Below are 14,196 nucleotides of genomic sequence, written 5' to 3' on the forward strand. Positions count from 1 at the left end.
ATGTAGTTGATGTTACATTGTTACAAATAAGTGGCCCTCTCTGTATGTACATGTAATGAATAAATAATTATAAACATAGTATGTACTGAGACAGAGTTTGAAAGATATCCAAACTGAAAGAAAAAAGAGAAGGAGGAGGAGGAGAGAGAGAGAGAGAGAGAGAGAGGGGGAGGGAGGGGGAGAGAGAGAGGGAGGGAGGGGGAGAGGGAAGGGGGGGGGGGTGATTTTTTCAATTACATAGGTATAGCCCCGTTGACGGTATTGATTTTTTTGTCAAGTCATGCTGCAGCTGTGTACATTCTATTTTTAGCAACACAAATAAATGAAGTTGATAAACTAAGCAATCAGTCATATTTTTTTAAAACCACCCTATACCACAGAGGCGTAGCTAAATAGACAGTATTGATTTTTGTTGGAAGACTGAAATTCACAGAATTATCAACATTTCGTTTTTCAATTCATGCTGCTACATGTACCTGTACATGTAAATACCATCTGTGCCCACTTCTGTACTTTGCCGCCATTTTATGTGCAGCGCTCACTGTGTAATTATTGACATTGGTAACATGCAAGAAATCTGCATGTTAAGGACTTTTTCGGTGCTGTTGAATGCAGTGCATGACCTGATAACTTGCCCATGTTGTTTTCCAAGCCACCGAGTCCCTGTTGACTGTTACTGATGTCTGAGCGTGGTCTAACAGTAGTGGTATGGAACATTCAGGCATTGAGGATCATGACCAACCTCTGCTGTCTCTAGAACAGGATATAAGCCAGTGTGGATACCTTTTGGAGACCTTAGGGAGCCAGTCCTTGCAGAACGCATTCTTGTATGGTGGATGGCTCAACATAGCCAGGAGACTTTTGGATCCTGAGGACAACGATGAAGCCGGAGTACGGTTTAATGCCTGGGTTGTCCAGAATTGTGGGATTGGTGTTGTACAAGCTTGGCAGCATTTAACGTTTTATGAACAGCATCGTGGTAACCCAAGGATTTATGAACTGCTTGGAGGATTCACAGCAACCCCTGAGGAACATTCTGAACAATCAAGCTCCGTAAACCATCACCTGACAGTCTCACTGGAAGACTGCATTGCGAATTTACAGGAGGGTGATTCTTTGTTCGAGGTGATCCGTAGTCACTTGCAGAGAGCAAATTCTATGTTTGGAAGATTGCTGCTTCTTGCACAGGAATTATGGATGCCCACGTCTTGCAATGACGAAGAAACAAGAGATTTCTTTACCTGGATTGAAAGTAGCTTTGGTATCACTTATGACGTAGCTCAGCAAGTAATGCAGTGCTGTACATTGAACAGTAGTATGGATCAGAGAAAGATAAGGGGAACAGAGGAATCTGAAGAAGATATAATTGGGAGAGTAGATGAAACCAGTAATGAAAGAGCAAATGAAATCGGAAGGGCTGATGAAATCAGAAAAACAGACAAAGTCGGAAGAGCTGATGAAACAGGAAGAGCAGATGAACCCAAGGAAAGGGTGGGAACTGGAAGAGAAGGTAACTCAAGACAAGCTGGAGAAGAAGAGATTGCAAATGAAAACAAAAAAGCAGATGGAAATCGAAAAGCAGATCAAGAGAGTGGTGTAGATAAAGCTGAAAGTGAAGATGATGGTAGAATTCTGTGTGAGATTATAAGTGCAAATGCGACTGGAAATCTCGACAAAAGTGGAAGCAAAAATGAAAATGACATTATATATATAAGTACTGATGATTCCAGCAGTGGAGATGAAAATGAAAGCACAGACGAAACCAGAAATACAGATACTGGTATACACGTATCTGAAAGGGGAAGTATGTTTGGATCTCAAAGCACAGATACAACTGAAAGTGCAGATGAAGAACAATCTACAAGTAAGACTCCTGTTACCTATACCCACACAAGTATGCATCAGGAAGGAGAGAGTGTTGCAAAATTTAACTCAAATAGGGATCCTCACCCTTTCAGTCTAACCCTGCAACAAGGACCACATGGATGTTGTGACACAACAGAAGGCAATCTTCATCCAAATGTTGTTCCTTACTCAACAACAAGTGTCTCTGATGGTCTCGGAAGTCAGGAAAAGACTCTGTCCAGGAGCGACACTGCCCTCAATGGAAACTGTAGAATGTCACCTTCATATCTTTCAAAGCAAAAAGGACGAGAAGGTATTGAGTTGAACCCAAACAGAGATGCAACTGGAGAAGATACAAGTGTTGAGGAAAGGGATATAGAGAGAAGGTCAAGATTCGACAGGTTTGCAAGTGGGAGAGTTCAGTCTCCTCAGGATTTATTGATGCAGAATAGTCCTGCCTTTAACTCTGAGCCTACTAGTACTTGCTCTTCCTCGGCGATGAAGAGTGACACTGGGTCAATGCAAGAAGCTGCCTTCAGTACCAGAAGAGAAAGTGAGGTAGCTCGTCTTTGGCCTTACAATGAGCATCAGGATGACTTCCCTTTGGCAGTTCCCAAACAAGAGTTACAGAGATATGATAAAGACAATCTTCTGTGTGATTATCAAGATTCCTCTGAATTGGATGAAACACAAAGAGACTGCAGAGACACATTTCCTGGGGATTACCAAAGTTATATGGGTACTATCAGGGATTCTGAAAGGAGCCAGACAGTCCTGTCAAGGAATAATGAGCTCTTTTATAATGAGAGAAAAGAGATGTTTCATGTACATGCAGCAGATAGAAATCAAACCATCATTGGTCAAAGAATAGAGCCTTCTGCTACAGATCCTTTTCACATTGATGAAAGAAGAAGGATGGAAACCCGATCAGAAAGTACCAATCGCTCTTCAGAGACCAGAGGGAATGTGCCTTTGGACAACAGATTCCAAGCATCTTTTCCTCAGACAAGGGAAATATCATTAGATTATCAAAACAATGCTCATCATCTTACAGAAAAAAGTAGTTTGTATACAAGCTCAGATCCCAGGGAAGTTAATGCAAGTAAGGAGGCTGTTCATTCTCTAAGGCATGGCTTAGGATCTCGTCTTGGACCAAGAAGAGAGTCCTATCCTGTTTCACATGATACACCTGCTTTGCCTGAAGAAAGGAACAAGGGTGGCACAAATTATCCAGATCATCTGGAGCTCATTGAACCGGAAATTAGGTCCAGAGCGTGCACTCAGGAAATGAAGAATAGCAGTTTTCTTAACTCGAGAGCAGGAATGCAAGCACATCATTGTCAACAAATGGGACAGACCCTTGACAATCAACAAAGTACTACACCGTATGGATATGGTGGCACATCTTTTGCAGTGGATCTTTCACCACAGGACCGTGCTTTAAACGACCCGGGAACTACTCAAAGGTCGGATACTTGGCCCGAGTATCCACCTTACTCCTTCGAGGAACAAAGAGATCGGTCATCTTTTGCAGTGGATCTTTCACCACAGGATCGTGCTTCAAACGACCCAGGAACTACTCAAAGGCCAGAGACTTGGCCCGAGTATCCGCCTCACTCCTTCAAGGAACAAAGACATTGTTCATTGGGTAACACATTGAGAGTGCGCCTTGGGCCTCAAGCTTCTACCAGTGCCCCTCCCTGTTCTCAGTACTCAACACAGAATAGAGGGTTTCAGATGAATCCTTCAACAGTTCATGGATCAAATTTTGAATTATCTACAAAAGAGGATGTTCCAGAGCAATGTTCAGACATGGTCCAACCTGAACATGCCCCTATATTTGGCTCAGAAATCATTACCCCAAGAGGTGATTCTGCCTGGGAAAGAAGGATGAGAAACAGAAGAAGGAAAGAAAGACAGATTAGAAGTCTGAGAGGAAGGATGATAGGCAGACAATTACGTGGGGGACGAATTGGTAAATGGGTAGGAGGAAAAAGAGGACAGATAGGTGGACAAAGAAGACTGATGAATATACAGAGAGGAAGACAAAGTGGACAAATAGGCAGACAGAAAGGAGGAAATGGAAGAGGACAGCAAAGTTTTTCTGTTACCCACACAAGTAATGGAGGAGGAACAAAAGAAGTAGAGAGCATTGAAACAAATGTGGCCAGCCCTGAGCACGAGACGCAAGAACATTCCTTTGATGGGAAGCAGATCGTCATGGACAAATCTTTGTAAGTCTTAAAGATAGACACCCATGTAAAAATCTGTCTCCACTCTCCTCTCTGTCTCCCTCTCTTTCTCCTCCCACTCTCTCCCTCTCTCTCTTTCTCTTTCTCTCACACACACTTCCTCTCTCTCCCTACCTCTCTCTCTTTCTCTCCCTCTCTCTCTTTCTCTCCCTCTCTCTCTTTCTCTCCCTCTCTCTCTTTCTCTCCCTTTCTCTTTCTCTCCCTCTCTCTCTTTCCTTTCTTTCTCTCTCTCTTTCCTTTCTTTCTCATTCTCTTTGAATCTTCTTAACTTTTAGTATTTTAAAAGTAGAGTTTCTGGTTAGAAAAATAAAAAGGGCGTGATGCTTTAACGCTACATGCACATGCAGACAAGTATAGAGTATGGACCCCCCCCCCCCAAAAAAAAAGTTTCTTGTAGCCTGTTTTATGTCTTTTTTTCATGGAAAAACGGTTGGGAAAATTAAAAAATGGTTAGGAGAATTTACTGTTAATCACTGTTAGAGGGTGTCGTACATCGACTCCTTCAAAGAAAACCATAGATATCTTTGTGGTTTGAGAATTTTTTCAGGATTTTTTGCATGTCAGAGGGTTAGTACAGTAGAAGGAATATAGAAAGTAACATTTTATACAAAAATTAAGCAATTTTTTCATCAACCTTCAACAATGTTACCAAGTCACTTTAACATTACATGCACATGCAAACAAGTATCGAGTATGGACCCCCTCCCCCCCCCCCCCAAAAAAAAACATTCTTGTAACTCCCTGTACTAGGTGCGTGTAGGGTGTGGAATTCCCCATCATGATATTGTTTATACTGGTGTATTGATCTAGTGATATATATATAATGTCGAAATAACAGACCCTTCAACAGATTTCGCAAGAGTTAACTGAGCAACAACTCGGGGACAGATCATTTTACAACATTTTTTCACCGACCTTTGTACATGTAGTCTCTATAAATGCAGCCTTTGAGACATTAAATATTGATATCGTTGTAAAAGAAGATGATAGGCCTACACATGCATTCACCTGTAAGTTTGATAACAACATCAGCGTTTCCCTGTCTTCCTTCATGCATTATACTTATACTATATAGGCATCTGTTTTATTTTGATTTTGTGCTGGGTCAAAACCCCAAATTTGTTTTTAACCTCTCAGGACAGGATTTATTTTTTTGTCTAAATTTATCATATACTAGCTGCTTGCGCCCGTTAAACGGGCACTCTTTGCTGTGGCAGCCATTTTGCGTTTGTCTCAGCCACAGATCCATGGGGCGCTGCTACAAAAAATTTGAACATGTTTAATTGTTTGCGTCCATCTTGCGTACGCTCAGCGTAGTTGGTACGCAACTCTACCCCCGTGGACCCCACGCATACACTCAACTCGCTTCGAGCTACCGATCCCCCCCCCCCCCCGTCCCCCCAACCCGTGGACCCCACGCCTACACTCAACTCGCTTCGATCTACCTGATCCCCCCGTACCCCCCACAACCCGTGGACCCCACGCCTACACTCAACTTGCTTCAATACACCTGATCCCCCTCGCCCCCCCCCCCCACAACCCGTGGACCCCACGCCTACACTCAACTCGCTTCGATCTACTTGACCCCCCCCCCCCCCCACACTTTGAAAAATGTTTTGTGGGGTCTGCATGTAACATGTAAGATGCAGATTTTTTTGTAACATGTAAGATGCAAAAAACGATGCCCCCAACGATCTTATGGCACTTTGGCCTGCCCGCTGTTGTGTTCACGTGTAGGCCTACTTCAATGAATGGATAGACATAAATAGTCGCATGGATGGATACATAATATAGCGTATAGTTGTACGAATATTGGCATGTTTGGCCCTTCATAGTCTCTTCGACTCTGAATAGCTCACTCACTCACTCAGTCGAGCATGCAGCCAGTGCAGCTAGAATGCACTGCACTACACGTACGGCAGAGCTCTTGAAACTGAACGATGTTTTTCTCTGATTTTCTTGTGAAAACTTTCCTTTAATAAATGATAATCAAAACTCAGTAAACATGGCCAGAATAATCACAAAATAAGCTTTGATTTCATACCTCCACTCACGAAAACTATATAAAAATCCCGGCAATAATGATGGAAATAGGTCTCTAAGTTTGGGCGTGGATGGGAAGACATCTGTTGCGCTGATTTTATTTATAGGCCTAGATCTAGATCTAATTGATTTCATCATGAAATAAGCTAATAAATATCAAATAAAGACTTAACTCATTTAAATTTTAAATATTAGGTCTACCTTTTAATTAAAATTTAAAAAATGGTAAAGATTACAAAATCTAAAATATATAAAAACAAACACAGGGAAGAAAAAAAAACTTGTGACGGAGGCGGGATCGAACCCGTGCGTGCAAAAAGTGCAAAAGCTGCCGGTGAAACGAACGCAACCAGCGCCTCAGACCGCTCGGCCATTTTTACTTCATGCTAAAGCATGAAGTTCGTGACGGATAAGTAGGACGTGCGGACGCATCGTCGACGTCGACGACGACCGGGACGTCGCACCGCGCTGGGACGTGGTCGAGCAGCTGGATTAAAATGCCCTCTGTCCGCTCGACCGCCCGGCGGCGCCAGGGGGCGGGCGGGAGGGGAGATTTGGGCGCTGTAAAATGGACCCCAGATACCCCCCTCGACGCCTTAGAGTATTATTATACGGATTGTTGTCGTGCGTGTCCTCAGTTGGAACACTCCTTTCAAGTATCTGCAAATCAAAGGATGCGTTCCAACTGTATACTGTAGCTGCATGCAATCATCCGATAAAGTAAACAATGCAATGGCACCTCTTGCAGTGTTGACATGCGGCTGTGAGGTTGTTCAGCCTGCCTAGCATCTTCATTGTACAGTCAAACCAGCTTTAGTCCCCTCCTGTCTACAAAGACCACCTCTCTTCAAAGGCCACACATTTGTTTTTTCTTGAAAATGGTTTCTCATTGAAACATGTTACTAAAGGAACCTGTCTACAAAGACCACCTGTCAGCAAAGACCACTTTTCGGGCTTCCCTTGGGCGGTCGCTATAGACAAGTTTGACTGTATCTCTTGTATGGGTGATACTGTTGAGTATACTGATGGCCTTTGGGTCTCATCGTGACCCCCTCCGTTACTTGTAGCTGGTCCTGCAGGTCTTTAACTTGCTTCCCAAGATTGTCTCTGAAGAGAAGCTTGCTTACTTTGTTTCTGAGGGCTTGCAAAATAGACAGAACTTGCAAAATAGACAGAACTTCAGCGAAGTACTTCAGGCTTTATGAAATCCTTCCTAAGCATCCTGATGTTGACCCTTTACCGTGGCTTTTTAGGACCTAACATTGCTATGAAGGTAATTTTAGACTCCAAAATGTGTGAAATAAGATCATACCAATTCAGCTCTACTTTCAGAAAAATATGGTGACCGTTAATTACTTAATTAATTAATAATAACAATACATGGGCCTGCTGGTTGTGCGTATTATAACCAACACAAAAAGCCAACATAGGCATTGGCTGGAATAAAACGTACAATGTACATGTATAAGGCGCTATTTAGTTTTTTAAACGGCTGGTTCAAGTTATCAAATATTAAGGGGGCACCACAGATATTATAAATCGTTTTTTTAAATGGATATTTCAACCGTGTCTGAACTAATTTTAATCAAACAAATATGCTTTTGTCATTTAAATTTTATGCTTTTTTCAAATTTGACACTCAGTTTTTCATTATCTCATCAAAAAATTATTTTGTGTAGCGCCCTCTGCTAAAAAACTCAATTATCCCTTTCATTTTTAAAGGTTTTGTCAACCTTTCAAAGAAATATTTTCTTTCATTCCTCTCACCACATTCTTAGTTTCTAAACTATTGTCAACTTAACAATCGCTACATGATTCATACAGAGGATAAATGTGTGGGCTTTAAGTGCAATTCCACTTATTCCAAATGAATCGGTTTGCTTTTTTTCCTTCTGTCCCAATGTATTTGCATTAATAGATCACTACCAGTTGGCATGATTGAATTATCCAGGGCAAAGGAAGACCATGAGGAGACGTTTCTTAGTAAAGGTTATTCTTATTGAGTGAAATACATGTTACAAATAAGTGGCCCTCTCTGTACATGTATGTAATGAATAAAATAATTAATAAACATAGTATTTACTGAGACAGAGTTTAAAAGATATCCAAGGATGAGGGTGATTTTTTTAATCACCCACATACATGTACATGTAGGTACATGTATAATAATTAATAATAGTAATAGGCATTTCTATAGCGCCGTTTATCAAGAAATTCTATTTCAAGGCGCATTTATTATTACCCCAATTAGCCCAATTGACAGTATTGATTGTTTTGTCAAGTCATGCTGCAGTTATGTACATTCTATTTATTAGCAACACAGCAAACTATGCAATCAGTCATATTTTTAAAGTCACCCTGTACCACATAGGCTTAGCTCAAGTGACAGTATTGATTTTGTTTTTCAATTCATGTTGCTATAAAAAAAAAACTGTACATGTACATGTGACAAGACTATACTAACAGTTCATGTACAGACCCACTTATTTTCTTACCGGTACTTGAAGTTTGAATCAACATTTGCTAGACAGCAAATTAATGTTGTAGATTTAGTCTAGAAATTACATGTTCAAGTATTTCCTTCATTGTTCCACTGAATCTTAATATTTGCTATGCAACAAAGCTTTTGGCGCATGTAAAAAAAAAGAACTGGGGAATTCCCACATGCAGAGCAATTGGGCATTTCATCACAATAGCACACAGCATTCATTACAAAATTGTTGGCTCGTGTCCAAAAACCTGGGAATTTCCGCATGCAGAGCAATTATTCTTTTCATCACTATAGCACACAGTGTTATGTTGTGCCTTGCGCATTCAAAGAAAGAGCAGCAATTTATAAGTTACCTGTTGAATATGCTTTTTGGAGGAAGTTATTCACTCATGATTTACTGCACGACTATATAACTACCATCTGTGCCCACTTCTGTACTTTGCCACCATTTTATGTGAAGTGCTCGCTGTGTAATTATTTACATTGATAACATGCAAGAAATCTGCATTTCAAGAACTATTTCGGTGCTGTTGAATGCAGTGCGTGGCCTGATGACTTTGCCCATGCAAGCTAGCAAGCTAGTCCCTGTTGACTGTTACTGGTGCCTGTGCGTGGTCTGACGGTAGTGGTATGGAACATTCAGGCATTGAGGATCATGAACGACCTTTGCTGTCACTAGAACAGGATATACGGCAGAGTGGACACCTTTTGGAGACCTTGGGGAGTCAGTCTTTGCAGAACGCATTCTTGTATGGTGGATGGCTCAACATAGCCAAGAGACTTTTGGATCCTGAGGATAGGCGGGACAACGATGAAGTCACAGGCCAGTTTAATGCCTGGATTGTCCAGAATTGTGGGATTGGTGTTGTACAAGCTTGGCAACATTTAACGTTTTATGAACAGCAACGTGGGAACCAAAGGATTTATGAACTGCTTGGAGGAATCACAGCAACCCCTGAGGAACACTCTGAACAATCAAGCTCTATCAATCATCACCTGACAGTCTCACTGGAAGACTGCATCGCAAATCTACAGGAGGGTGATTCTTTGTTCGAGGTGATCAGTAATCACTTGCAGAGAGCAAATTCGATGTTTGGAAGATTGCTGCTTCTTGCACAGGCAATATGGACGCCCACGTCTGGCAATGATGAAGGAACAAGAGGTTTCTTTAGCTGGATTGAACGTAGCTTTGGTATCACTTATGATGTAGCCCAGCAAGTAATGCAGTGCTGTACATTGAACAGTAGTATGGATCAGAGACAGATAAGGGGAGCAGAAGAATCTGCAGAGAATAGAATTGCGAGAGCAGATGAAACCCGAAATGAAAGAGCAGATGAAATCGGAAGGGCTGATGAAATCGGAAGAGCAGATGAAGTTGGAAGAGCTGATGAAGCTAGAAGATTAGATGGAATCGGAAGAGTTGATGATATCAGAAGAGCAGACGAAATCGGAAGAGCGGATGATATCGGAAGACGACACGAAATTGAAAGAGCTGATGAAGTGGGAACAGCAGACGAACTCGGAAGAGCTGACGAAATTGGAAGAACGGATGTAATCGGAAGAGCTGATGAAATTGGAAGAGCGGATGAAATTGTAAGAGCTGATGAAATTGGAAGAGTGGATGAAACAGGAAGAGCGGATGAAATCGGAAGAGCAGATGAAATTGTAAGAGCTGATGAAATTGGAAGATCTGATGAAACTGGAAGAGCAGATGTAATCGGAATAGCTGATGAAATCGGAAGACCGGATGAAATAAGAAAAGAAGATGAACTCGGAAGATCGGATGAAATTGGAAGACCGGATGAAATTAGAAACGCAGATGAACTCGGAAGATCGGATGAAAGCGTAAGAGCGAATGAAATCGGAAGAGCAGATGAAATCGTAAGAGCAGATGAAATCGTAAGAGCTGATGAAATTAGAAAAGCAGATGAAATGGGAACAGCTGTTGATATTGGAAGACCGGATGAAATTGGAAAAAGAGATGACATTGGAAGAGCAGATGAACTTGGAAGAGCAGATGAAATCGGAAGACCGGATGAAATCGTAAGAGCCTATGAAATCGTAAGAGCCGATGAAACTGGAAGAGCCGATGAAACTGGAAGAGCGGATGTAATCGGAAGAGCGGATGTAATCGGAAGAGCGGATGAAATCGTAAAATCGAATGAAATGGAAACAGCTGATGAAATGGGAAGAGCAGATGTGATCGGACAAGCAGATGAAATCGGAAGATCGGATGAAATCGTAAAATCAGATGAAATTGGAAGAGCTGATGAAACTGGAAGAGCAGATGTAATCGGAAGAGTGGATGAAATCATAAGAGCAGATGAAATTGAAAGAGCTGATGAAATTGAAAGAGCTGATGAAATTGAAGGAGCGGATGAAATCGGAAGAACAGATGTGATCAGTAGAGCAGATAAAATAGGAAGAGCAGATAAAATGGGAAGATCAGATGAAATGGGAAGAGTGGATGAAATCCTAGGAGCTGATGAAATGGGAAGAGCAGATGAAATCGTAAGAGCTGATGAAACAGGAAAAGTGGATGAAATCAACAGAGCAGATGTAACTGGAAGAGCGGATGACATTATATATGTGAGTACTGATGGTTCCTGCAGTGGAAATGAAAGTGAAAGCACAGACAAAACAAGAAATACAGCTATCAGTATACATGTATCTGAAAACGAAAGTTTGTTTGGATCTGAAAGTGCAGATGAAGAACAGTCTACAAGTGAGACTCCTGTTACCTATTCCCACGCAAGTATGCATCAGGAAGGAGACAATGTTGCACCATTGAGCTCTAATAGGGATCCTCACCCTGTCAGTCCAACCCAGCAACAAGGACCATATGGATATCATGACACAACCAAAGGCAATCTACATCCAAATGTTGCTCCTTACTTAACAAGAAGTGTCTCTCATGGTCTTAGAAGTCAGGAAAAGACTCTCTCAAGGAGTGACACTGCCTTCAACGAAAATTGTGGAATGTCACCTTTAAATCCTTCAAAGCAAAAAGGACAAGAAGGTATTGAGTTGTACCAAAGAGGAGATACAACTAGAGATGGTTGCAGTGATGGGGAAAGGGATATGGAGAGAAAGTCGAGAGACAGGTTTTTAAGTGAGACAGTGCAGTCTCCCCAGGATGTGCCAACCCAGGACAGTCCTGCCCTTGACTCTGAGTCTACTTGTAAGGAAAAGCGATTAAATCAATTGCATGACACTAGTAGGTCTTCCTTGGCGATGAAAAGTGAGACTAGGTCAATTGAAGGAGCCAGCTTCAGTACCAGAAGAGAAACTGAGGTAGCTCGTCTTTGGTCTTACCATGAGCATCAGGATGACTTGTCTTTGGCAGTTCCCAAACAAGAGTTACAGAGATATGATAACAACAATTTTCTGTTTGATTATCAACATTCCTCCAAATTGGATGAAACACGAAGAGACTGCAGAGACACATTTCCTGGGGATTACCAAAGACATACAAGTACTATCAGGGATTCTGAAAGGAGCCAGACAATCCTGTCAAGGAATGATGCTGTCTTGTATAATGATAGAGAAGAGATGTTTCATGAACATGCAGCAGATGGACATCAAACCATCATTGGTCAAAGAATAGAGCCTTTTGCTACAGATCCCTTTGACATTGACAAAAGAAGAAGGATGGAAACCCGATCAGAAAGTACTAATTGCTCTTCAGAGACCAGAGGGGATGTGCCTTTGGACAACAGATTTCAAGCATCTTTTCCTCAGACAAGGGAAATATCCGTAGTTTATCAAAGCAATGCTCATCATCTTACAGAAAAAAGTAGTTTGCAAAGAAGACCAGATCCTCTAACCAGGGATGTTGATGCAAGTAAGGAGCCTGTCCATTCTCTAAGGCATGGCTTAGGATCTCGTCTTGGGCCAAGAAGAGAGTTCTTTCCCGTTTCACACGATACACCTGCTTTGCATAAAGAAAAAAAGAAGGGTGGTGGTGCAAATTATCAAGATCATCGGAATCTCATTGAACTGGAAAGAAGGTCCATAATGTACACTCAGGAAATGGAGAATAGCAGTTTTCTGAACCCAAGAGCAGGAATGCAAGCACATCATTGTCAACAACTGGGACAGAACCTTGACAATCGACAAAGTACTACGCCGTATGGATATGGTGGCACATCTTTTGCAGGTGATCTTTCACCACAGGATCGTGCTTCAAACGACTCTGGAACTACTCAAAGGACTGAGACTTGGCCTGAGTATCTGCCTCACTCCTTAGAGGAACAAAGAGAATGGTCATCTTTTGCAGGGGATCTTTCACCACAGGATCGTGCTTCAAACGACCCTGGAACTACTCAAAGGACGGAGACTTGGCCTGAGTATCCGCCTCACTCCTTCGAGGAACAAAGAGATCGGTCATCTTTTGCAGCGGATCTTTCACCACAGGATCGTCTTTCAAAGGACCTGGGAACTACTCAAATGATGGAGACTTGGTCTGAGTATCCGCCTCACTCCTTCGAGGAACAAAGAGATTGTTCATTGGGTGACACATGGAGAGTGCGCCTTGGGCCTCAAGTTTCTACCAGTGCCCCTCCCTGTGCTCAGGACTTGCAACAGAATAGAGAATTTCGGATGAATCCTTCAACAGTTCATGGATCAAACTTAGAACTACATGCATCTACAGTAGAGGATGATGCTGCTTGGACAAGAAATATGAAAACCAGAAGAAGGAGAGATCAAAGACAAAATAAAAGTCTGAGAGAAGGAAGGATAGACGGACAAACGTGTGGAATAGGAGAGGGACGAATTGGTGATTCTGCCTGGGAAAGAAGGATGAGAAACAGAAGAAGGAAAGAAAGACGGATTAGAAGTCTGAGAGGAAGGATGATAGGCAGACGATTACGTGGGGGACGAATTGGTAAATGGGTAGGAGGAAAAAGAGGACAGATAGGTGGACAAAGAACACTGATGAATATACAGAGAGGAAGACAAATTGGACAGATAGGCAGACAGAAAGTAGGAAGTAGAAGAGGACAGCAAAGTTTTGCTGGAACCCACACAAGCAGTAGAGGAGGAACAAAAGATGTAGACAGCATTGAAACGGATGTGGCCAGGCCTAAGGATGAGACGCAAGAACTTTCTTTTGATGGAAAGCAGATCGTCAAGGACAAATCTTTGTAAGACTTATAGATAGACACCCATGTGAAAATCTGTCTCCACTCTTCTCTCTGTCTCTCTCTCTCTCTCATCCCACTCTCTCTCTCTCTCTCTCTCTCTCTCTCTTTTTCATTCTCTTTGAATCTTCTTAACGTTGAGTATTTTAAAAGTAGAGTTTCTGGTTTAGGAAGTAATGCTTTAATATTACATGCACATGGAGACAAGTAAAGAGTATGGATCCCCCCCCCCAAAAAAAAAAAAATAAATAAGAAGGTTTCTTGTAACACCCTGTACTAGTTGTGTGTAGAGTGTGGAATTCCCCTTTGTTGCATTGTTTGTACTGGTATATTGATCTAGTGATATATATAATGATGAAATAACAGACCCTTCTACCGATTTCGCAAGAGTTAACGAGCAATAACTCGAGAACAGATCATT

General features: G+C 41.9%; 1 protein-coding gene across 2 annotated transcripts in view; it reads left to right on the top strand.

Moving 5' to 3' along the window:
• LOC594214 (leukocyte receptor cluster member 8 homolog) overlaps positions 1–14,196 on the top strand; it is a 46,304-nt gene that overhangs the window by 15,973 nt on the left and 16,135 nt on the right. Inside the window, exon 1 of one of the 2 annotated variants that reach the window (XM_030984749.1) lies at positions 10,415–13,778. The exons of the other annotated variant lie outside the window; for it this stretch is intronic. Coding sequence (XP_030840609.1) covers positions 10,564–13,778 — 3,215 coding nt within the window. The 5' untranslated portion in view covers positions 10,415–10,563. Of the gene's footprint in view, positions 1–10,414; positions 13,779–14,196 lie in introns of those variants that run through there. 2 annotated transcript variants of the gene reach the window in all.

The sequence above is a fragment of the Strongylocentrotus purpuratus genome, unplaced genomic scaffold (genome assembly GCF_000002235.5).
Source record: "Strongylocentrotus purpuratus isolate Spur 01 unplaced genomic scaffold, Spur_5.0 spur5_scaffold_14, whole genome shotgun sequence".
Taxonomy (NCBI): Eukaryota; Metazoa; Echinodermata; class Echinoidea; order Camarodonta; family Strongylocentrotidae; genus Strongylocentrotus; species Strongylocentrotus purpuratus.